Raw genomic sequence first — 24,956 nt, forward strand, 5'->3', positions numbered from 1 at the left:
ATGTCTCAGCTGGGATAGTGAGATGCAGAGGCACCCAAAATCACCTTTCTCCTTAATTATTTCTTAACACAGCCCAACTTAAATAAGCTGTTGTTTGAATTGCCAGGCATGTAGCAGAGACGCCTATAGGGAATGGTGGTGCCTGGGAATCACAACGAGGATCCTATGAGACAGACTGCATCAAAGCGTAATCTGGGCTCACAAAGTGTTTGAAAGCTTCTGGTGTGATGGCATCATACTATGAGACAACTATTAAAACACAGCTCAGCTGCTCACATTTGTGACAGCAGAGCCATTGTTAACAGTACATATCTATTAAACTATGTGTCTCATCATGTCCACAGCGATTCCTAATCATGGAGCCTTAGGGGACAGTGGCGATCTGTGCTGAAGACAAATAAGCCAAAGGGGTAAATAAAATGCCTGCTTTCATTTTCTCTTGGTGTAAAGGCTAAGCAAAATTGATAGGCATGTCCTCACTGAAGGAGCAGCACACTCAGGATGGCTCCTCCTGCACTCCCTCAGGAGCCAGCAGTGCTGCAGACAAAGGTGCAGATCCAGCCTACCTGTTATGTGAACCAGCCTGGGCATCGGGACACAAAAGCCGTGCTTGTGCAGAGCCATGCACAATCTAAGCTCAGGGAATTTCCTGCTGAATCCAGAGATCTGTACCTGCTCTTCTTGCAGCTACACAATGTTCTGGCACACACAATAAAAGACCAAAGTGCTGTCTAAAACAGACTGCTTTCTGTGGCATTTCCTGAGTCCTGACTGCCACGGAGGATGAAGTGCAGTGGCACGGGGCTGCCCATACTCAGCAGCCAGCCTTGCCACTGGCAGTGAGAGGCTCTTTGTTTTCCTGCGCAAGGGCTCTGCCCTCCTAACCGAGGAAACAGCTTTGCAGGCAACACAAGGGGATCTTGGGGATCATTTAATTATTCATGCAAGTTGCAACTAGATGCAGATGCAGTTAGTTTTTTTACAATAGAGAATAAAATGGAAATACAGAGCAGTTTGTTCTTCCATCTCCCCACACTACGGCTTCCTCTTTTTCATCTGCAGGAAAATCACCTTCCTCAACTCTGAAATCATAGCAGAAACCAAGCATTTATTTTAAATTCCTATAAGACTGTGACATCAGGCTAATTGTATTCTTCAGGGATACAGACATCTTTTCTGGGATTTGCAGCTATGTCAACAGATGCAGAAATAATGGATGCCTGGATTACCTAGTGGGTGAGGGTTTCTACGGAGCAGTATTTTGCAAAGGCTGGATCTGGTACTAGTCCTACTAGGGAAGATGGAGAAAATGAGAGAAACTAGATAAAAAAGGAATAACAAATACTAAAATCATGTGAAGAGGGGCAGAGGTTAGGAAAATAATGGATTTTTGTGACTACAAGAGAAGCAAGTGAAAACAACTTTAACATCCCAAACTACTTGGTTTTTAAATGGGGCAAAATCTTGTTCTTTTCCTGGAACACTGATTCCCTATGAATCAATTTTCTTAGGCCAATAGCATCTCTAAATTATTATTAAAGAACACACAGGATTAGATTTGTCATTTTCTTATCAAAGATTTGCTAAAGTGAACTCCAAGCTCAGATTTGGTGCCAAATAGCAGCAACTAAACACTGGAGAAGCTGCTGAGCCCTTGCAGTTGTTGGCCACAGGATGTGATTGAGTAGTGAAGGTAATATGGGGCATGGGAGCTCCAGTCAAATTTGCTGAGGGAACTGTTAGGCATAGTGGCAGGCAGGACAATTTGAGCCCCGTTACAAGGATTGTGGATAGCCTGTGAAGGGAAGAGACACAGACACAGGCCAGATTTCCCTTGCGCCAGCATCACATGGGCAAAACATGATCTCTGTTGCAATGTTCTTCTTTGTTGTTTTTTTTTTTTTTACTTGAGAAACTCTCTGAGGTGCAAGGCATTGAATACCTACAGACATTCCTCCCTCTTTTCATCTATTTGACACCATAACAGAAACAAGCCAGTTTGTTCACCAACAGGTGAACAACTCACTCTATCAACCAATTACAAGTCTGACCTGCCAAGTCTCACACATGAGCTACATTCTTCTGGCTCCTGAGCCAAACTCACTTTGCACAGCAGTAATGGCCACCACTTATAACTCATCCCATTTTCCCAGCAGCATCTTTCGTGGGATTCCATGACAGAAGCAGGGCTGGAGCATTGCAGCTGGGGAAGAGCAGGCTCCCAAGGGTCAAATGAGATGTGCTGGAACAAGTTTGTCTTTGCAGTATCCTACAGCTTTAGGCTTCTAGACCTGAGTCTGTGCAAGTGCTCGACAGGTATGAGAACATCCATTACCTGACTTACAGAGTCCCCATACATCAAGCCATATGGAAGTGGAAGGACTGAATAATTCACAGTTACCAGTGATAAACTTTAGCTATGTTCTTGAATCTTGTACTACAGACATACAACTTCCTTTCCAAACAGGGCAGCATGAAGAGCATACAAACAAAACGGCAAGACAACTCTCATATTAGTTAAAACTACCAATTATTTTTTACCTCATTTCAATGTCCCACAATGCTGCATCATCACTTATCCAGGGGTTGGAAGGCTCAGCAGGAGTTATAAAGGGGTCATATTCCACATACTGCTCTGTGTAGGCTATTAAACTGGTAGGCAAAAAAAAAAAAAAAAAAAAAAAAAAGGAAAAAAAGAATAAAGAAAGGGTTTGAATGCTCAGTCACATGTCAGAGAAGTACAGCTTTTTTTTTTTTTTTTTATCCTGTTGGGGGGGTGTTTGGTGGGAATTTTTTGGGTTTTTGTTTTGTTTTGTTTTGGTGTATGCTTTTTTTTTACTTATAGGGATTAATCAGTTTCTCAGCAATCACAGGAGACCCTTTTCCCAGGGATGACACATGCAAGGATTTCTCTGCAGACACCCATCAGCTCACTGCAGTATTTTCCTCAAGCTTGTCTCTGTTGAGATGCTCCCAAAAAACCTGATGAGGCAACAACTGGATTGGTATGGCAGGACTTCCTCCAGAGAGCCGTGGGAAGAATATGAAGTGTGTGTCATCCTGCTATTACATTTGTGCATGCTACTATTGCCCCTCTTCCTTTTTATTTTAGCAAACATTTGCACCCACATAAATTTATGCACTATGAGAAACTCACCTAAACAGGGTCATGGGCTGCAGCTAAGAATATGCTTAAATCTTTGGAGGATCATAGTCCTAAACATCAAAGCTTTGCCTATAGATAATTTTTCAGTTATGTTGGTATAGTATTTAGTCTAATGGCACTATTGTAAAAGACTTCAACAGTAATAATTAACCTAGAGAATAGTAAATTATATGCATGTTGGAAAACCTCCTGGCCTTTACACTGGCTTGCTTCATGGTGAGTCAGTTAAGGCATATAGCCTCTAATCCTCACTAGAATGAGATTCAAAGAGCTTTCTGGAGAAAGGACTGTGTCTGCTTGCATAAATGATTCAGGAATTCCACTGGGGTTGGGGCTAGGGGCGCATTTTTACAAAAGAAAGACAGCAAATATGAACTAAATCAAAAGACATTTCTTCTAGCCTATATTGGAAATACTCTAAGGCACTTTATTTCTTGCCTACATCTGCCAAGTAATTAACTAAGTTAATTATGTCTCATCCTACTGAACAACCAATGTACTTGCACTGTAACTGTCCATGCTAAACTTTACCTCTGGTCCTTCACATCTCAAACAGGCAGGCGAATGAAAAAACTCTGTGAAACAAAGGGTCATAAAAGGCAGGAAGTTTCCCTGAACTGCTCTATAGTAATTATTTCTTTTTGTTTGTCCTAGCTCTTATCATGAGGCATTAAAATCATACACTTTTGTAACCACAGCAGGTTCCCATTGCCCCTTAGGGCACTTGAGGCTGTCTCATCTCATTTCATTAATTACATTTCATGACTGCTGTGGGTCAAGGGTTGGAGGAGGGAGCAGCATCCAATTTCACAGAGCAGCAGCAGTCCCTTAGACATCAATGAGAGAGGGTTGGTTAAAAAAGAAAAGAAAGCCAAGAAGGATCAATCAGGAGATATCTGCTGTGAAACCTGAATTGCTCCTAATAAAATAATAAGAAGGCATCAGAGGTGCTAGTACAAGTACTAGCATAAAGGAAAGGAGGAAAAAAACCAAAATGAAACAAGAGAGAATTTCTAAGCACATTTTGCTGATTCAGTATAATGGCAGCAGCAGAATCATTGCCTCATTGTCTAAAGAAGGCTACAGGCAGGGGACTCCTAAGGAAAAGCATTTTGTCAAAATGCAAACCTGGCCTTTTGGGTGATAAAAATGAATACCCAGTAGAAGAGGTGGTAGGAACAGTTGACTGAAGGGTGCAGAGCTTGCCTTGAGAACCCAACTGTCTCTCAATCAAGGGGGCCTGCTGAGCCTTCACAGGAACTTTGATGACAAGCTGAAAGAATAGCACAGATTTTCATCTAGGGAACTGAGATTGCTTCTGGTAGGAAGATGTTAATTTTTCCCCAGCCATTTCAGTGATGCCATGTCTAATGAAATTCTACTAACAATGTACAATGCAGTCAGGGAAAACAATAGATAGAATATATTGATAGTTTTGCTCAATAGTTCTCAAAGCTCAGTGGTTAAAACCGACAGTGTACAGGTTCCAGGTGGGGAGAAAAGCTGTGGAAGAAAGTTTCCATGGTGTGTGGAGTAGCTGAGGGATGCCTGTTCCCACATTTGGTACAGATCTACTCCTGGAAATAGAACAGGGAGGAAGGGGAAGAAGATGTATAGCAGCAAGCATTTATCTCACAGAAGCTGGAGATATCCTCCAGAGAGCCTTCCTCTTCTGACAACCAAGGGCTATCCCAAGAATAGTGTGAATTAATGTAAAATAAATACAATTGATCTATTACTATTGAAACAATTTATATCTATTCCTGTAACTTGGTTGCCCTATTGCTTCCTGACTTACTTGCTTCTTGTTACTTCCCTCATCCTCCCTGAAAGTGCCTTTGTGCTATACTGAAAAACTGGCAGATAGTGCCACTGTCAGGCTTGACTGTTGAAGGGAGCATGCCAAGAAGTCATCTCCTGTACCCCGATCTGCCACATTGTCACCTAAACTGTCCCGAGAGCAAGGTTCAGCCTGAAAATTGACTTGATAATAACAGCATCTCCTTAGACAGCAAATTCGTTCCTAGTGCTTGTAATCAGTGTTTTCATGGAGCTTTCAAGGCTGCACAGGTTTTTTTTCAGGCAATTGTGCAAGTCAGGTCATCCATGTTCATTCTTCCTCACCAGTCCCTGCCACTGGACCCATCGGCTCCTATGCTTCCCTCCTATCTGCTCTGCAATGCTCCACATCCAGGCTGCACTTCCCACCACTCTCCACATCAAGTTCTGGGACTCTCAGTCAATATTGCCAATATTCAAACCAATATTCAAAGTCATCACATGGCCAAACACCTCCTCACAAGATATAAAGATCACAACCATGATTTTCATTCTTTATAATTATTAATAATTATTTAGAAATATAAGGTCCTTCACCCAGAGGGTGTCTGGGCTCTGGAATAGCCTCCCCAGGGAAGCAGTCCTGGCACTAATCTTGCCAGGGTTCAAGAGGCATTTGATCAATGTTTTCAGGCACATGGTGGGATTCTTGGGGCCCTCCTGTGCAGGGCCAGGGGTTGGACTTGATGATCCTGGTGGGTCACCTCCAACTCAGCTGATTCTGTCATTCTGTAATTTGACTGTTATAATTTGATTTAGTTTTCTCCTGGTTATTATTTTGCACAGGTTTTGATAGCAACATTTTCTTCCCCAACTTGAGAGCAATTAAAAAAGAAAAAAAAAAAAGTCCTTTCAAACCAGGAAAATGATTGCTGTCTCAATATATTAAGGTCATTGCAAATAAATTCAGTACAATAACATTTTTTTTAAGTACATGTTCTTAATTGAAAAGATCCAAAAGCCCAAAACATAAATATAAATGTGCTCATTTTAACCATCCGATGTATTGCATGCAGGATTTCAGGGGGCTTCTGAATATTTTCTCTTTAATTGGATACATTTTCATTTTAATTGCTAAACTTCATTAGCCAATAGGAACTTACATTGAGCCTCTCATCATTTAATTTACCTGGTTTAATACATGCATGCTAACTACAGGCACAGGCACTGCAAAGCACATTTCAAGGGGTATTCCTGTTTTACTTTGCTTAAATAAAAATTCCTCTATTATTTCTCTAGAAGGAACCAGCCCTTATCCTATTCTTCATGTTCAACACAGTTTTGCTTTAAAAGTGATATCACTGAAGAGCATGGAAATCTCTACCTTCATCTCAGTGACCACCCTGCAAATGTGCATAACTTACAAGTACCTAAGTAAATGAGCTGTCATACTCAATTAAATTTGTTCTTCACCTATTCATCCTTTTCTACCAAAACTAAACATTCTGCAAGTAAAATTGTGCATTGGTTTGCTTCTTAGAAATCCACTCCTTAAGTAATCCAGGTACAACCCCAGTACTTCTCTAAGGTTTTCATACACACGTAAATGAGAGCAGGAACTGATCCTACAACCCCAGTATGAACAGAAATGTGAACATCATGTGCAACAAATGCAAACACAGCTCCTTCCCCAGAGCTGTGCCAGACTAACCTGAGATAAGCACTGAGGGTTCAGCCAAAAAGGGGAAAAAAGGTTATTTTCAAATTGAGACAGGAATGACTTTTCTAAAAATAAACCACAGGGGAGTGAAGGGGTAGGAAACAAGTTCCATAAGGGTTTTTTCTTTTTTGAATGCTTCTTTTCTTTTGCAATATTACAGGTCCTCATTTCCCACCAATTTTTGCTCAGTGGCAGAAGAGTGAGTACAGAAGTGTCAGCAGCCAGCAGACAGGCAACACAGATGGTCAAGGAGGGGAAAGGATTGATGCACAGAAAGGGGGGTCAAGCATTTGCACTTTGCTGCCTGCTCTGTTTCTAGAAATGCCAAACTGGAGATGAGGAAAGAATGGGAAATCATCAAAATGGGGACACTCACCTTTCTGCTACTTTGGACATCTTTAAACAATGTCTCTCTATCTGCATGTTCAGAAAAGTTATCTGAGGAGAGAGATGACAAGGACATTAACAATTTATGAGTTCTGCAGCATGCATTGACAATATCCCAACACACTATTGATTTCTCTTTCCAAACAGCTTGAAAGTAACTCAGAAGGAAATGGGAGCCTTCCCTAGGTATCAGAAGCTTATTAACTGCTTCCAATAGCAGGCTCCACTGCCAAAGGCAAAGCTCTAGGGGAAGACTTCAGAAGACATAACTGAGAGTAGAAAAGACACATATTTGGGGCCAAGGTTCCTAGACTACTCAGGGTACAATATGATCTTTTTACAAACACACTCAGCTCTCCCATTCCTCTTACTGGCCAGCATCACAAGACCAGTAACATTTTACAGCACACTTCCGTTCTGCTACGAACTAGTTCTTCAGCCTATGATAAAAATGCTCAAGAAATGTAGCATCCAGGTTTAGTTCAGAGGACCACCCAAGAACTGGTTGCCTAAGAAACTGCCTAAGAAACTAAAGGCAGAAAGCTGCCTTTAGTAAAATGCTGATCTAGTGATTCCTGTTTGTCTTTCAGTGAGGGCTGTTTATTGCAGCAAAGCAATTTTGAGGGAGAGCTCTTCATGCCAGGGCAAAGATGTGTGAGTTGGCTGGTCATTCCTTGGCATGATAGTCCAAATAACTTTTTCCTAGTTTCCTAAAAGCTCTGACTGTACAATCTAACAGTCATGCACTGAATGATGCCTTTTCTCACCACTTGTCCCCAACCTGTGTCCAGCTACACTGGCCTTTGTCACTATCTACTTTTCAGACATCCTCAATGAACTGGAATTATTGCCTTATTGTCTGTGTCTGGTCCACAGACAATAAAAGTAGATTCAAAGGTCAGTGTTACTCATAATATGTATCACCATTTAACTGCACTGCTCAATGAATACTTTCTAATACTTTACATAAGTGAGAATCAAGGGTAAGTATGTGAGGATCAAGGACAGGTAAAACATACAACTGGTTTTGCTGGTATCTTAGTGACTTTCTAGGCTTTTTTTCTGGTAGCAGTTCTCAGAAGAGTTGCCATACAGCCACCTACCTACCTGCTTCCGGAAATCCTCTTTTGTCGTTTTGCGCACCGGCTGGGAGGGCAGGTGTACAGGGCTTTGGGGCTGAGACTCCTCTGTAACCCCATACACTGACTGTGAGGAAGCAAAGAACAAACCAAAGGGATTACAGCGTTTTTCTGTTATGCAGTGAGGAACAGTGCAGCATGCAAAGCAGTAAGGTAACAAGCCAGCAATTTCCTACTCTTTATGCCCACACAGGTAAATAATTATTCATCCTGGAGCAAAATTTACAGATCAGACCCTTCTTGCTGATGCCTGCACTTAGAAGGCCTGCAGGCTTGTTAAGAGTTTTAAATGTTTAAATGCAGATGATAATTTTAGGAGCTCTGAAGGCTGTGCATTAACACTTGCGGGATGAACACTGGGAGCTGTCACTGGGGTGAAGCAAGTGGTAAAAGAAAATATTAGAACTTAATTCTATGCTGCTGTCTTTCACTTGATTTAATTTCTTGCTGTAAACCTACATATTGAAGAAAGTGCTTAACCAGGTCAAGTCAATGGGTCAAGTTCACATGAACTTCTCTAAACAAAACCCTGCAGACTGACTTGTAGCCATTCATTTTCAGGACAGGCACCTGCACTGAAAGTAACATAATTTGCACTTTCATTTAGTGCTTTTGCTTTTCAGTAAAACTTCTGATAGACATGTGAATATCTCTGCTGCAGTTTCACTACTTAAGGAAGTTCAGGAGTCCAGAGTTCCATCCAAAAACATAACAAGTCATGAAGAAAAAGCCTGAAGGTATTCTAAGAGAGGCTCAGATATTAGGAAAAATTTCTCTCTGAAATGGTTATCAAGCACTGGAACAAGGCTGCCCAGGGAAGTTGTTGAGTTGCCATCCTTGAAACTATTTAAAAGACAGGAACATGGTTTAGTGAAGGACTTGGTTAGGTTAAGGTTTTGAGTCACTGATATTAATGGTTTTCTTCAATCTAATTAATTCTATGACTTCATATACATAGAAGATCTCAAACTTGCTGGAAGTCAAAGACACCCAAGTTGCTAATGATCCAGCCTTTGAAATTATTAAGGCAGGTAAACATCTCATTATCTGTGCCCAGATAATTTCTTAAAAAGGGACCTAGGTATTTTTGCCAATTCCTTTTAATTTTATGGGAGTGCAGAGCCGTCAGACATTTGGGACACCTTAATGCGCTTCTCAGCTCTACCCATTACTCATCAAGTCAGTACAACTTTGCTGGTAAAATTGAAATAACAAATCCACCAAGAACAAAACAGAAATCATACTATCAAAACACTTTTGTTTTTGCTCCTCTTGGGTAAGTCTCATATATAGTAGGTGTCAAGTGTGATTTACATTAAAGAAAACAAAAACAGTGAACTAAACCAACTCCAAACAAGCAAAAACAAAAACAGGAACTCAAACTGACCTTTTTCACTTTTTGTGGGTTTTTCATACGGCGACACTTTCTAATGTCCATTTCTGTGGTGTTCACACAGCCTGGCTGAAAAGAGATGGTAATTGTGTTATTCCTCTGTTAAGAATCTTCATCCTACCTTAAATTTATAAAATATGCAATTAGATCTTGTCCAAAACTCTTTCTTAAGGTTTGTATCCCATAAATTACTCTTGCTAAACAAGAGACTGCATATACCCAAGGATGCGATGTCAGCATTCAATCCACTTACTCCTAACTTTGGCACCAAAAGGAAATAGCAAACAGGGGGAGCTTTTGCTAGGAAGTCTGAGACAAACTGAGTAAGGTGCTTTTCTTTCATAACCAAGTAAATAATTTTCCAAAGTTCATCTTTTTCACATATTTCCAAGTTAACAGTTCAATAGGTACACAAGTCCAGAATGTCTCATATAATCTTGTAGACACTTGGTGCATTTTGAACTGTGAGGAAAATCCATGTGGTGACTACAAAGGCAATGTCTTTGTGCATAAAACATTTAATAGCAATAAATTTTTTCCTGTCAAAACCTGGAAAGTCTGTTCATTCAAAAATAGTTTTACCACAGGCCTGTGCACATCCCAGAATGCTCTTTCCTGGCTGTCCAAAATCTTTCTTTCTGTTTTATCCTTTTTCCTGTCGATTCTGAAAACAAAAGCATAAGTGAGTATGAGTCAATATACAAGTCATGCTTTCTTTTTCGATATAGCTCCTAGCTGTGGTTTTTAACCTCAAGACAAAAAAATTCAGAAATCAACTTTTTTTGTACAGCCATGTCACACTCGCACTTTGCAGGGGCACATGCCATGAACAAAGTAACACTGGTGTTTACTCCAACATGGGTCAAAAGAGATTTTCCTATTGATGTGGAAAAATCTAACAGATGTTTTTCATCTGGTGAGAAAAATTTTTCCTGGTACCCTCTTCCCATACTCTGATTTGACAGGCTGGGAAATCTTGTAATTTTGTCTGTGTCAGGAGACCCCACCAGGACCTGTTTGCTCCAGGTGAGGCTCCTGGCTGGTGCTGAACTGAAGTCTCCATCAGGAGACCCCACTGCACCCCATGCCCCAGCAGCACCAGTGAATGAATACAGATTGCAAAGGAACATCTATCCCAGACATTCCCAGCAGCAACAGCATGGGCAGCACTTGTGGCCACTCCTCCTTGCAGCTTTCAACTCAAAGATTGCATCTGTCTGTGTGTCCCCATTGCTGGCAGAGCAAGGGGTGACAGCACAGGTGACCAAAGGTGAGTTTGCTGCATGGCCCCTACAAACCAGCACCCACCCCAGAGAGACATGACTGGGCTGGCACAACAGGAGCTCTGTAATTCCAGCGCTGATGCAGCCAGGGAACCAACTCACTCAAAGCACACAGCCCAAAGGCCACCAGAGGTTGTTCAAAGCAATTTTTGGCAGCAGTGAGCAAGTGACATCTGGCACCTCACCCAGCTTTATACATGAGCACAAAGTCAGCACCAACTTGCAAGATCTACCTGCAGAGAGACTGGAAGAGGCATCTGGAAGGAGGAAGAGCCTCCACCTCCAAAGCAGGACTGAGTAAAGCTCAGTGTCCCTGTGCTGGTTCCCCACATAGCTGCCACCAGGAAAATCAAAGCAGTGAGGAAAAAAGCCCAGGCCAGCTGTGATTTCTGACCACCAGATTCTCTCCCATCTGCTTTTGTTTTTGAGAAGCAGTGACCCTTGGCTTAGTCTGTGCTAGAAATGTACCAAGAGAATAGGAATCAGGGGAGAAAAACTGAAGTTTCTTAACACTCCTCCCCAGAAAAAGATCAAACTCTCCACAGTTTGGCACCACTAGCTGATTTCCCCCTTGCAAGGCAGAGGTGAGAAACAAGCTCTGGCACGAGCTCTGTCTTCACACAAAGCCAGAGTAGCTGCTGTACTGCTCTGAGGACACCCAGCCCAAAACTACTTTTTCTGAGTGAGTCCTTCACACCTGGCCAAAGGGGAAGGTGAACCCTATTGCAATCTTACACCACACAGCACACACAAATTGAAGGGACTCTTTGGAGGCTTCACTTGGAATTCTCTTCACTGACACTTTGTGCTCAACCCAGATTGTCAGCTCTTCTCTCCAGACTTACTGATAACTCAGTATTTCACTTTTTAAACTATGAAGACCCAAAGCAGCTAGATGCTCTATGGCTGCAGTTTTTGAAGCAATGTGGGTATAGCAATGGGAATCCTGTGTGCAAACAAAAATGTGGAAAACAAAGCAAACTTGGTAAGCCGGAGGAATGTTTTCAGGTATTTTTGATTTTTTTTCTTTTCTCCCTTTTCTAGTTAACTTAAACTTTTAGTTAATTGTGAATTACAATGTGAACTCCATCCCTGCCTTTCTGGAAGCCTGAAGACTGAACCATTACATGAACTCTGAACCAAGGAGCTGAAAGTCAGCAAAAAAAGTTGATAGTGGCCAGTTCATGTTTATGCTTCAAAGAAAACAGAATGAAGAAAAGATGAATAACCAACAGTGATCACAGTAAGTCTGATATTTGCAATTCTTTCTTAGGTGATAATTATATGTTTTAGACACAATGCAGACTTTTGTTGTGACTTACACTTTTTTTTTTCATCTTGGCAATAGCCTTTCAGTAACTGAAAGTACAATTGCTATCCTAAGTTCTAATTTTCTCTTCCAAATGGAACACTGCTATTCTGGTTGGAAAAAAATCCCTTAATTACCCTGCAGTTTAAAAGATAATTATAATATATTTAAATGGTACATAATTGCAATGTTATTAAGCAAAGAATTTATCAAAATTCCAAAGAGTTAATCAAAAATAGAGACATATACCTCAAGACACACCTTCAAGAAATGATATTCCTTAACTTTTTAGCATGTAATGCTTAAAGTGCAAATTCCTTCCAATAGAACCATTTTGGTACTGTTCTGATGTATCATCTTCACCAACCTTTCCATTTTATAAGTGACAATGACATGCACAAAATGGACATTCAGAGTTTTAGGTATTAGCTTGTAGACAATACTACACAAACCCTAGACCATATCCATTTACCAGCAGTAATGAAAACACAATCAAAACATTAAGAGGCTTCATACTGCTTAACAAGGGAAGATGAGAAGAAATACCTGTTGTAAATACCACCCTTATAATCACCTGAAAGTGACAGTATTTTTAGACTCAGAAATACTTTGCAAGCATAGAGTAATACAGATAGATGACAAAATTCTGTTCTTTCCATTCATACAAAACAAAAGTACTACACAAATGTAGAAGCACAATTGGCTTGTGAATTACACAAGGTCCCATGGTGAATACAGGCTTAAGAGCTCCAGACCAGTGTTTCCATGTACAGATAATTAAAGCCATCTTTAAGTTTCTGGCACAGATCTTCAGAACTGGCTCTCTACTGTTTCTAGTCTGCCAGTGATTAAAATTCACCAACACCTTCTGAGCTTAGTCACAGTAAAGATTTTGACAAAGAAATTTTATCTGTTCAGAATCTCCTTCCCTTCACAGCTCTAAATACTGGTGCAATTCAGTGCTCCAGGATTACTCACTTCACTTGGGCCTCTGCTTGCATGAAGATGAATTCCCATTTTCTTGCAAACGCTCTCTGAAGTCTTGCTAAGTTTTCCTGTCAAAAGATGAAAATAGTAAGAACAACTAATTTCTGTAATTACAATTGCTTGAGAGTGTGTTTAGCATGGTGGGTATTTATTTTATTCTTTTTTTTTTTAACTGAGAAACTAAAGACATGGAAGTCATTGTTGGTTTCAGGTGAACTATAGTGCAGGCAAAGCAAGGCTGTAACACATCTTTTTGGGCTGCAACCCAAAGGGCCCTGCCAGGGATAAGTAATGGAGTGTGATGAAGACAGCTTGAGCTCTAGTATGAAAAAAAAATATGGACTTGTTCCCAAAAGATAACACTGAGAAGCTTTGTGAAGCTGATGACTTTCATTCCTGATAGCAGATGGCTGCCAGCTGCACGTTTCCCTCTCATCCTCACTTTCCCTTCCTCTCTGCACTGTTCTCTTCTCTTCAGGCTTTTGTGAAAATGCAAAGCCTGAGCATCCCCTGCTTTGCTCCATCCCGGTCACTGCTGAGAGCATTATGCAGCTACACAGTACTGAAGGCTGGGATTGCCAGGGTGATTCACAAAAGGAAATAGCTTGTTTGACTGAACAATGAACACAGTTACTGCAAAGAATGGCTCCAGATGCTCTACACCTGAAGTAAGAGCTCTGGTCCAGACCCATTCTAGAGAGTGCAGTGATCTGGACATTTGGATGTGGATGTGGCTTCATCAAATCTTGAGGTTAAACTTGGAATACAGCTGGAATATCAAGCTTAAATTGCACCCTGAAGTTACATATCCATACCCTCCCCAAGAAAGGAGGCCTTTGAGAAAATCAACAGGATGCTCTTCTCCATTACAGCTTGTTTAACTGTTTCAAATTTACATTGAAAACAAACACTTGTAATTCTACTCTTGTTCTCTTTATACTTATCACATTTATTTTAAGAAACTTTTTTCAGGCACATACGTATCAATGCAAGAAGAAATCTTTCTACTAGTTACTTCAAACTCTTGTATAACACAAGGCCCTGTTACCACCAAGTCAATGTAACAGTTTCATTCTGTATATATGGAGGAAAAAAGTTAAACAAATGATTTACAGCTGTACTGAACTGTGATACTTTCCTTAACTTTGGCTACAAAGAAAAACAACTTGTAATTATCTGTAACAGAAATTTTTGTGGGTATTTTTTCATTATTCATTATTTTATTTTAAATTCTGTTCATATGTGCCCTCTGGAGTAATTATGCTGAAGCCAATGAAACATCACCAACTGAAGCTATATTTGAATTGTGCTTATGTTTGACCAATTATAAAAAAACCTGAATGCAACTATACAAGCTTAATCACATCATCAAGACTCCTGCTCTCATCAGTATAAATGTGGGCTGGGGGACTGTCTGTAAATGCTGCAAGCAGAACCTAAAAATGAAATGTCCCCTGAGATACTTTGTAGAGAGTCTCTCTTGAAGCTGCAGGTCACTACTGATATTTGTGGAGAAGCACTCTCATGCTGCATCTCCAAAGATATGAGAAGCGCTGCTTCTCACTCCTGCAAACCTGTTTCTCTCACTTCTGCTGAGCTTACATCCCTTGCTGGATCTGCTTCAGCTCCCATAATGCTTAGGAAGAGTTGGTGCCATTCTTATCTGAATGTCTCTAATTAAGAGAACAAAGCTTGAATGCAGAAGTAACTTCTAATTGTGCAATGCAATATTCACAAGAAAAATGAGAGACTGCCAAGATCTAATTATTTACCATCACTGGAGCATTGCTACCCTCAATAGGCAACAATGTGCAAAAGTACTTAGCCAAAGCCTGACTGCATGTGTGTGGGAGTATGTGCGCCACTGAACAGCCTTTTGTTGCTTTATGGTAGATCTTCTGAGTACTTACACTTAATTGGTTGGATGTGAGCAATTTTAATGGTTTTAATAATGAAATCAACAATATGCAGAAGAGAAAACTCAGCAAAAGGACATGTAAGTGCATGCAGGTTGTTATATTCCTTCCTTTGTGCCCGTTTGAGATTAGAACTCTTGGGAAGTCAGAATGCATTTCCAGGGTGGCCTACTCAAGTTGCAATTTTTGCATGCTCTGCACTGAAAGGACCAAATGGCATATCTCTCCATGTGCATAAGTGTTCCAAAATGTAGAAGATAAGGAAGAAGGAAAAACTACAATCTTGGGAAAAACAATAAAAGTCCCACTCTAAAATATATGCAAATATATGCAACATAAATGTTTTCATTGTAACAAACATGACCACATAAGTACACTAGAACCAACTTTGTAAAAAAACTATCTAATGAAAACTCCATGTATAAAATTCTGCTATAATACTGTTGAGCAAGTAAACAGAAGAAAGTCAACATGACAGAAAGAAAAGTTTAGCTGCTCAGAGTGCTACACTGCTGGTATTCAAAGAAATACACAGCCCTTCTCCTCCTGCCTCCATCTTCCCACTCCTCTCCCCCCTGCAGTCTGGCACCAAAGTTTGAGATATTTTTATTGATAGTAACTCCAAATCAGAAAACATACTCTAAATAAAGTTTGATTATATTTTTCATATGGCATATAGAAAATGTTCCAAGTCTAGTATATGATAACTTTTGTAACAAGATGTGTCATCAACAATTTAACTGCCTAGTGGCACATCTGAAAATCCATCATTTTCCTGTGCTGAAATCTGCTATATAAACCAGGATTTCCTAACTGAAAACAGGACACCAAGCTAAATTTCCGTGTAATTTGCCCCAGCTTTGAAGGGCTCATAATACAGCAGATGGTTTAATGTGAGACACTGCAAAGCCAGGGACATTCATCAGTCTTGTTCCTGATGTTGTCTTCGTATCAGCCTTCACACAGTTGTGACAACTAAGAAAGAGATACAGTAAAGGCTGATCCCAAAGCACAAAATGGCAGCATTCACTTGGCAAGCAAAGCTATCCCTGCATCCCCCAGCTTTAAACTCTAGCAGCAGTGTACCTACGGCTTCATAATCCGCCAGCTCCAGCCTAGCTTTGTTCTGCATGGTCCGTTTGCAAAGATAGATGGCTAAAGGGAGAAACAGAATGGAAAACAATTACAGACAGATTATCAGTACTAGATCTTAAAAAAAAAAAAATAAAAAAAGAAGGAAAAAATGTAGTCCATAGACAGTTTGTTTTCATCAGAAAGCAACATGAGTCAAGGAATGAGAGGACTGGACACTGGACATCCAGCTGACATTGCTTATGACTAATCTCAGAGGCCCTAAACATCTGGGACATCTCATTTAAAAGTGCTGAGAGCAGATGCCAGGACCTAACAAGATGTCCACAAAAGGCACAATTGCTTCTGGGTCTGGTAAAAGATATAGCATAAGCAACCTGTTCCCTAAGCAGTTTGGGAATATGCATGCCAAAGTGACCATCCTTGCATTTCTTTTCTGCTAAGAAAGAATAAAAATAAATCAGGATATTGAAGCGAAAACAGAAATACGGGCCAGATCTTAAAAGCATAATCGGAGCATTTTTTAATATGCTCCACCCTCTTATTCTTACACATTTCAAATGGTTAAGAGAAGCCCTGTCACATTTTGCTATAGGCAGAGGCTGCTGAAACTGATGTGGTTTGGAATTCTGACGGTGAAGATGAGCCCAGCACATGCCACCAAACCAGACCCAGGGTGTCTTCTGGGAAAGCCCCAGCTGGATCTGCTAAGCTCACCCCATTTCCATTAAAGGCTGAAACACAAGGTCTGCAGCACACTCTGGGTATACAGTCAGGTCTGAACTTAACAGAGGCCCAGTGCTACTCAAATAATGCTTTTCTATGTTGTTACTGTAATTTTAACATTCGTATAATAAGCCAGTATTATGCATTGTAACCAGAACTAACCAGTTCATTTATATTTACACATCTCAAGGGCAGTTATCTCTGTAAGGCACTTATGACATCAAATGAAGTGAGGCAGTTGTCTCATAGTGTTTTTTCATGCAGGGCAGTGAACTGCCATTAGAAAGGTAGTTCCTCTCCTGTAAGTGGACACAAGCAAATAAAAAAAGTATGAAGTGCCCCTGGGATTTCAGTTTTATTTGGGTCTACTGCTAGTTTGGGATTAATTCCTGGGAAGACTCCATCTGTACAGGTCTCTGATATGCAAAGTCTGATTATAAGCATATGTTAGATATTTCTGGGACAGATGAAAATCTGTCACTACAGGGCTCAGCTAATGCAGCTGAAGCTTGTCCAGCTGTGGGTCAGCTCATAGAGGGCTTCATTTTGGGGTGTACTGTTCTACTCAATGCCACTGCAGCACAATAATCTGACTGCCAAAACCAATTATTTATCTGATATTGCAGGAAAAAACCAGAACCTCCCTCTTCACATTATTCTTCTGGTATTTAAAGAATACATATGAGGTACAGTTCACACAGAAATATAGGGTGACTGTAAAATCTGGAAATTTTTTTTGCAAATACAAAACAGCATAATGTTTTCTCCTTAACCATTCCCTCAATGGGGTAAACATGTAAGTCTAGCTCATCTGCAGATGAGGACTTCAAAAGAGATATCACATGATACACACCATTGCAGGCTACTTCTTTACCCCAGCAAATTATTTCCAGAATCCATAATGTTGAGTAATTATTGCACAGGAAACAAAAAAAAAAAACCCAAACTGATTACTCAGGGAGGAATTTTAAACTAATCTTAGATTATGAGATAAAGGACTTCCAGAAGCTCCTGTTTTATGACTGCACACATGGATTCGCTTCCTATTCCAAAGCCACACCAGGATGCAACAATTAATTTTATCATTTAACTGTGAAAGCAGTGCAGCTCTGGAAGAGACAGCAATATTGCATGCAGACAACTAAAGATAACAACACGGATATATTTTCTTTATGTATTATCCCTGTCTGCAGGCACTCACAAGTTTAAAACACCATGCTGCATTTTATTAACTCATAAACCATGCTTAGTCTTCTCTTTTACCATATCATCTGGTAATCCTAAAAAAATGGGAAAATAAGTCTGATGTCATGTATCAGAGAACTTTTAGCTTTGGGCTGCTGTTAGTTATGTACCGGTTTATTGATCAGTCAGATAAGTGCCCAGATGAAGTAAATTTTATTGATCCACATAACAGATTCAGTAACAGATCAGAGGATAGTCACCCACAAAAGCAATAGTGGTATTATTTAAGAATCCCAAGAACCAGCATTCTGCTTGCCACAAATCCTGCTGAAATGAACAGGACTATGGGAGAATGAGGGCAATGAATGGCAAAATCCTGACCCCACCGAGGTCAATGGCTACAGCTCCAGGGGCTTGAGACGCCCCAGGGTTTCAGTTTGTGCATTTGAGATGGGCACAGATCTGCCTCTGATGCTGCTGCCTGACAAGAAACTCTGCACATGAAGGGTGAACGTGGCCAACAGTAATTATTTTAAGGACAACTGTTTACATCACAAACTAACTTGCTATAATGAAACAATCATACTCTCACCATAATCTGTGTTTTCTGGTTCCCAGCAGTTTGAAGGCCAAAAGTATGGTGCCTAAGAAAAAACATATACATTTTTGTAATTTTAGAGATATGAAAACCCATGCAGATGCAGAAAAAAGTTCAAAAAGAAGAATCACAAAATCTACCACCCAGCTTCTGCCCTCAGGGGAAAGACTGCTAAAGATTACAGTAAAAGTGAGGATGCTGCAAAAACCTTTAACAGTCCTCATTGCAGGTAAACAGAGATGCTGGAATGCAAGTACCTCTTGTGGAGGATGTCCAGTGTCCTGATGAAATTTCAGACACTTTTGCCAGCTCATCTGAATGTGGACATCTTATCCACTATCCCCAGAACCTCCTCCTTCCCCAGAAATTCACAGGCAACCTGAATATATATATATATATTTTTAAGCACACGAGGAATCTTCTGGTCTTATCTATATGCTACATACCCCTTGCTTTTCTGAAGCAGCTACCAGTGCGGTTGGCAGACTCCAAAACAATTTCCTTTTAGTTAAAACAGATGGCAGAGGTCAAAACTCAGCTGTTTAGAGTCATTCTGAAAGCAGAAGTCCTGCTAAACTTAGTGCTTTTGTTTTCTATCCAGGTCTGCATATTGCAGTTGCTACAATACAAGCTATATCTATATGTGACTGTATTTCAGTTTGAACATGAATGAAAAATGACATACCGGTGATCACACAAATTACAGAACACTGACACTTTACTGATTACACATAGCTCTACTGATGTAATGCTACAGATGGGCGTAGGACTTTACCACACAGAGTTAACGTCCTTCCACCAAAGTACAGTGAAAAAACATGGAGGATTCAAACAATACAGGGTTTAATGCTGCTCAGTGATAGGTATCTTATGACTTTCAGAAGAGAAAGAGCTACTGTTAAAGGAGGGACTGATGGTGAGGTAGAAAGTAGCAAGATGAGAGTAATGGAAACAAAGCATGATTCTATCAGGTTATTTTTGCAGAAAAAAGCTAGGGAGGTGTGTTGGAGGAAATGAAAGCAGGCAAGGAATATGCAAAAAATTTAAGAAAAGACAAGGGAAAGAAAAGTCAATAAGCAGTCAGTTTGATGATGTGGTTTACACAAGCTTAAAACAATAAAAAGAAATAAAGTTATAATGAAATGCAACTCCTGAAAACTGCACAGGACAAGTTCTTAGAGTGCCATTCTTTCAAAACAGAGAAAAATACAGCTAAATGGTCAACCAGTATTACCCCTGCTTCTGTTGTGTCTTACAAGACAGAAGGATCAAGACTTTCAGAAAAGAAAGGGAATAGTAATGAAAAATCTGAGTCTGCATGATGCCCTGCAGCCAGAAGGTGGGCTGAGATAAGAAGACATCTGTGATCTCCTGGGTTTCTTTTTTCACCATAACATTGCTCACATGTGATAACACAATACCACATTAGCAGTAGGCATGAGCATCTGCAATATCAGATGGAAAGAGCAGAACTGGCTTTTCAAATAAAAGCTAAAGAAGAGTAAAAAAACATAAAGGAGGAACAGGAGGGTGAACAGAAGAGAGGTGACAGGAAAGATAAGGGAGCGGGCTGAGACCATGTAACAGAAAAACACAAATTCAGCCAGCAGGATGAGCCAGTGACTCCAAGTTTGGACTTACAGCTTCTTCTAAAGTTACACAATCAGTTCAGAAGGAGCTGTTACAGCACAAGCACTCAGTTATCTAGCAAGCTGACAGTGGCAGATTTTGGACAGGGCATGGAACTCAAGCACAGGGTGCTTAAAAAATTCAGCACATTTGGATGCACAGGAACACTGAGGGATATAAATGTCCCAGTTTAGGCAATTGCCAAGGTTACACATCCTTTGTAGAAAGCCAGTCTTAAGCTTGCCCTCTCACACACCAATTTGTAAGCAAGAGATGACAAATTTGAATTTTTTGCCGTGCCAAAGCTTGAATGTCCAGGTCCTAAGTTTGCCCTGGTCCATTTTGCTCAGGAGAATGGCAACTTAATTCTGCATCAGAGTTAGGACCTGAAAGCCATTTTCCTTCTCCTGGTTTAGTTCAAAGCCGAGTAAAACAGCTGTGAATTCAAGTATTAAAAATAGTCACAAGACATAGCCATTCATTTATGTAAAAAACAAGTCAGAAGGTAGATAAGAATGATTTGGGATTCTAAAGGAACTTCATCATTTCCTAGTGCCTCTATGAAGGTAGCCTCAATCCCTGGCTTCACAGATCTAATAGCTGCTTAGCTAAAGAGTGGGTGATTTCAGCAGTGTTACTGCAGGGACAGAAGAAGGGGCCACAAGGGAGTCAGGGTGCTCACCAACCTGAAAACGATAGAACGTCCCGTCATCCTTAAGGGTAAGGACATGGTCTGAGATGGGAAAAACGTAACCCTGTGCAGCAATAAGGCTTCCCAAGTGTATTGCTTCCCCTGTGAAAGAGAAAAAACAGCAGGGATGTGTCAACAAGACATGCACCGCATATCTCTGCTTTCAATTGCAGCTCTGGTGATGAGTCATGTGAAATCTGGTGCCCACATGCCTCTCTGTACCCACACCACATCCCTACTACTTCCAACCAAACCCTGTAAAGCAGGAGTGCAGAAACCAGCCTTACAATACAGATGAAACACTGCTCAAATGTTTAACCTGTTCATTTTTTGTTTAAAAAATACATATACCAGTTCAGTCCTAGAGTATGAAATTAATTTCAAAGTACATTATCCACCACAGGTGAAAGCTGACAAGAAGCCTATTTCATCAGTGAACCTCACTTGCTTCTACCAGATCAAACAAGCACTTGCAACACCAGTTCATTAGGAGGATATTTATTCATAAAGACACATCCTCGCACTGTAGCATTGCCTTTTGTTAGAGAATATGTTGCAAAGGGGAGGTACACATCCTAGCGCTGCCCAGGCAACCTTCCCCAATGCAGAGGCCCATCTGTGCAGATTTTCAAGCAATGCCAGCTGTCAAAAGCTGCACCATCTTTCACAGAGTTGAAAAATCTTCTGCTCATGCATGTCCAGATAGATAATAAAGCTGTTGTCTGCAGCTGAAATTCAGATTTGGGACCTGACAGGACTCAGGAGAAGGGATGTGTGTACAGGGATGCCCTGCTGGGTGATTTAACACTACCTCTATCTCTATTTTTTACATGGTGACAAGTAAGGCAGCTTAAGAACTGGTAGGTGAGAGTCTGGATTTTTTCCCTTTCCTGAAAAGGAAAAGAAACTTCTGGACCCACAGATATTTTCTTCTCCTTTTCTCAATAGGTCTTCACTTGCCTAAATGATTTTGGTTTCTCTGAAGAGTGAACTATTTGGATCGTGCCCATGCACTAATCACTCTTTATGGCTGATTATCCATTTATCTAACTGCTGATTTATCTATTTGCTTTTTTTGATAAACTAAAAACCATTACCAGATTTTATGACCCTGGCCAAGGATGACACAGACACTACGTCCTGTCAGCTGAGGCTATCTTTCTTCACACCATGAAAACCTGACACTGCATTTGCCTGCTTAACCACACACATCCACCAACTCCTTTTTGAAGTCTAGGAACAAAACCTAAAATCAATCAGTCTTCTGTAGGTAGCAACAGTTTCACAGACAGGCTAAAATTTCTGCAATGGTATTTCAGTGTGTTGCAGCATAAGGCATTACACTTAATTAAGGTGTTGACTCTTAACTCTTTTCCTCCTCCTTGTTTAAATCAACCATATTCTTTTTCTGGCATTTTAGACTGCAGCAATAGAGTATTTACTGCCTAATGTCACACACAATACAGATGGAGCACCTATTTCTCCCCAGCTGTGGTCAGCTTACCTGCATCCTCAATGCTGAGGTTCTTCATAAGCCACTGCACAATATCAGAACCTTAACAAACAAATGAACAAAAATTTAAGAAAGCATTAGACACTGAGACCACAGGATTTGAGTGACCTAGAGAGAGATAACATTGAGATAGATACAACAGAACTGGCATGAACTTTATTCCATTTTGCTATTTATTTCCACTGAGGTTTCAGAATGTTCTTCCTTCTTGTGAGACACTGCAGCTACATGGTTACTGACAGGTACTAAGTCCCAGGGGGCTTTCTGTGCAGTAGGAGACTTGATATACCTGAAGTCAGATATTAGCCAGATATTAGTCTAATAGCTCCCTGTTACTGTTCTCTCCCACTTTCTTCTCACCTCAGCATACAGAGAGAAGTTTCTGCAGGCACTGGTTAGCAAGGAGATGAAGGAGCATTTACTGGCACCTCACACCTGCAACATGTAAATGTACAGAACTGAAACATCAGTCAAAAATAGACAGGAGAGCCTTACTTGTGTCAAAGACAAGCAATGTCTTAGAAAAGGAGGTGGTATTCAGAGAGCCTGTAACTACAGCCCCTGTGAGCAGTCACGTGGTGGTGATCATACAAACTGAATGGTGGCTGGAACCAGTGAGCCTTTAACATCCATCAGGAAGTTCATTAGGTTTTCAGGGCCCATCCAGTACCATGAAAGTTGTTGAAATCTTATAAAAAACATCAGATTCTCTAGGATTGATCCTCTGCATGTATACAACCTCTGTTGCTTGCATGGAGATCACAGGAGGGGAAAACTTGTCACTATTCAGTAGAAAGGCCTGTTACCAAAATACATTGTGACAGAGCAGCAGAATTTAGTTAACTCACATACTCAGAAAGTTAAGCTTTAAATTAAACATAATGGTGGGTACAAGTCAGCTAACGAGTTCTCCAAAGTCAAAGGCAATCAGCAAAGACACTTGGAGGCAATATGGCAAGCCCGTACTAAGTGACAACAGCATTCATCACAACCTAACAATGCCATGTCTGGATGCAGACGTAACACCAAGCCCTTCTCAGAATAAAGTCCATTTCGAGAGAAATATTTGCATTCACATACAGTAGGCTAATAGGCTCAGTACTCTTAATAGAATCATTGACTGGCTTGGGCTAGAAGGCACCTAAATATATCCAGCTCCAATTCCCCTGCCATTGGCAAGGATGCCATCCACTAGACCAGGCTGCTCAAAGTCCCATACAATCTGGTTTAGGCTTACAAAACAAATCCCAGAGGATGTTATTTGTGTGGAGCATTTCTGAGCTCAGACATGGATGGCACTTCAAGGAGCAGCATAGCCACCATGTTTGTTCCAGAACATTTTGCTTCCCACTGGCCCAAAGCATCCCCATGCCCTCAGCAAACCTTAAATATAACAAAAACCAGGAGTCACAATGTGCCACAGAGAGAGACAACAAGTACAGCTAGTGCCCCAGGCCCCTGCAATTATCTGCAGGTCTGACTCTCCCATACAGGTGAAATACCCATTAGAAACATGAGCTTTACCCTACACAGAGGGGGACAGCAGCTCCCACTCCCCTGGCAATGGAAGCTGACCCAGAACACTACAAAGAGTAGGAATAAACCCTTTTCAGTCACACTTCAGCAGCAGGCAGCAATACGGACCTGACCCACCTCATCCCCCACCCAAGGCAGAGGAAACAACAGACCTAGCCCCTGCAGGGAATCAGCAGGGTTCCTGAAGATCAGGGAAGCATCTGATTTCACTTATATACTGGGCAAGCAGATGTGATCAACAAGCAGCAGCTGGGCATTGTCTCAACCTGCCTCGAAGGCAAACCAGATACTAAAAGACCAATCTCACAATCTTGTATTCCCAGCAGTACGGTCATTCTCCACACCTCCCAACTTCACCTAGGAGTATTTTCAGTTGCCACTACCCTATCTCGAAAGTTATTCCAGATTTTTTTTTTTTATAGATTGAACTCTTCCTGTAGCTTCACAACCTAAGTTTGTTAATGTGCAATTTATATGCATTTTATAACTGTATTATGATTGAAGGAAAATAAAGGAAAATGTCCTAGACAGTTTCTCCTGAGTGTTTCTATGGAGGGCTGACACATTGTCTCCCCGCCTCCATCTCATTAAACCAACCCAACTCTTCCTATGTCCTCTTAAGGTGGTCTCTCCCTATACTTTACCATTCATCAACTTCTCAAATTTAAATTGACTTCTTTGTACTGGGCTCACCAAAACTGCAGCCGGCACCCTGCAGAACAGCAAACCAATGCCTCTGGCAATGGTGCCAGCACTTTCTTTTCTCCACTGAAAACTATCTTGCCAGATGCATTCTGAGGTCATGTAATTTTCTTGAACAGTAATTATTCAGAAAAATATGTATGAGTAGTGCAAAATTATCTGCTAAATTAAAAGGCAACTAGTGAACACTGTTAGCTGAATAATA

The 24,956-nt window shown here is 40.7% G+C and overlaps 1 protein-coding gene across 9 annotated transcripts in view; it reads right to left on the reverse strand.

The window, feature by feature from the left end:
* RGS6 (regulator of G protein signaling 6) overlaps positions 1-24,956 on the reverse strand; it is a 254,356-nt gene that overhangs the window by 50,804 nt on the left and 178,596 nt on the right. For all 9 annotated transcript variants that reach the window (XM_030274407.4, XM_072930068.1, XM_072930062.1 and 6 more), the window contains 10 exons: positions 22,505-22,555; positions 20,996-21,102; positions 18,675-18,726; positions 16,170-16,234; positions 13,155-13,231; positions 10,167-10,248; positions 9,579-9,653; positions 8,160-8,258; positions 7,042-7,103; positions 2,542-2,652 (listed from right to left, as the gene is read on the reverse strand). In XM_030274407.4, coding sequence (XP_030130267.3) covers positions 2,542-2,652; positions 7,042-7,103; positions 8,160-8,258; positions 9,579-9,653; positions 10,167-10,248; positions 13,155-13,231; positions 16,170-16,234; positions 18,675-18,726; positions 20,996-21,102; positions 22,505-22,555 — 781 coding nt within the window. The remainder of the gene's footprint in view (positions 1-2,541; positions 2,653-7,041; positions 7,104-8,159; positions 8,259-9,578; positions 9,654-10,166; positions 10,249-13,154; positions 13,232-16,169; positions 16,235-18,674; positions 18,727-20,995; positions 21,103-22,504; positions 22,556-24,956) is intronic.

Source organism: Taeniopygia guttata, chromosome 5 (assembly GCF_048771995.1).
Source record: "Taeniopygia guttata chromosome 5, bTaeGut7.mat, whole genome shotgun sequence".
Classification (NCBI taxonomy): domain Eukaryota; kingdom Metazoa; phylum Chordata; class Aves; order Passeriformes; family Estrildidae; genus Taeniopygia; species Taeniopygia guttata.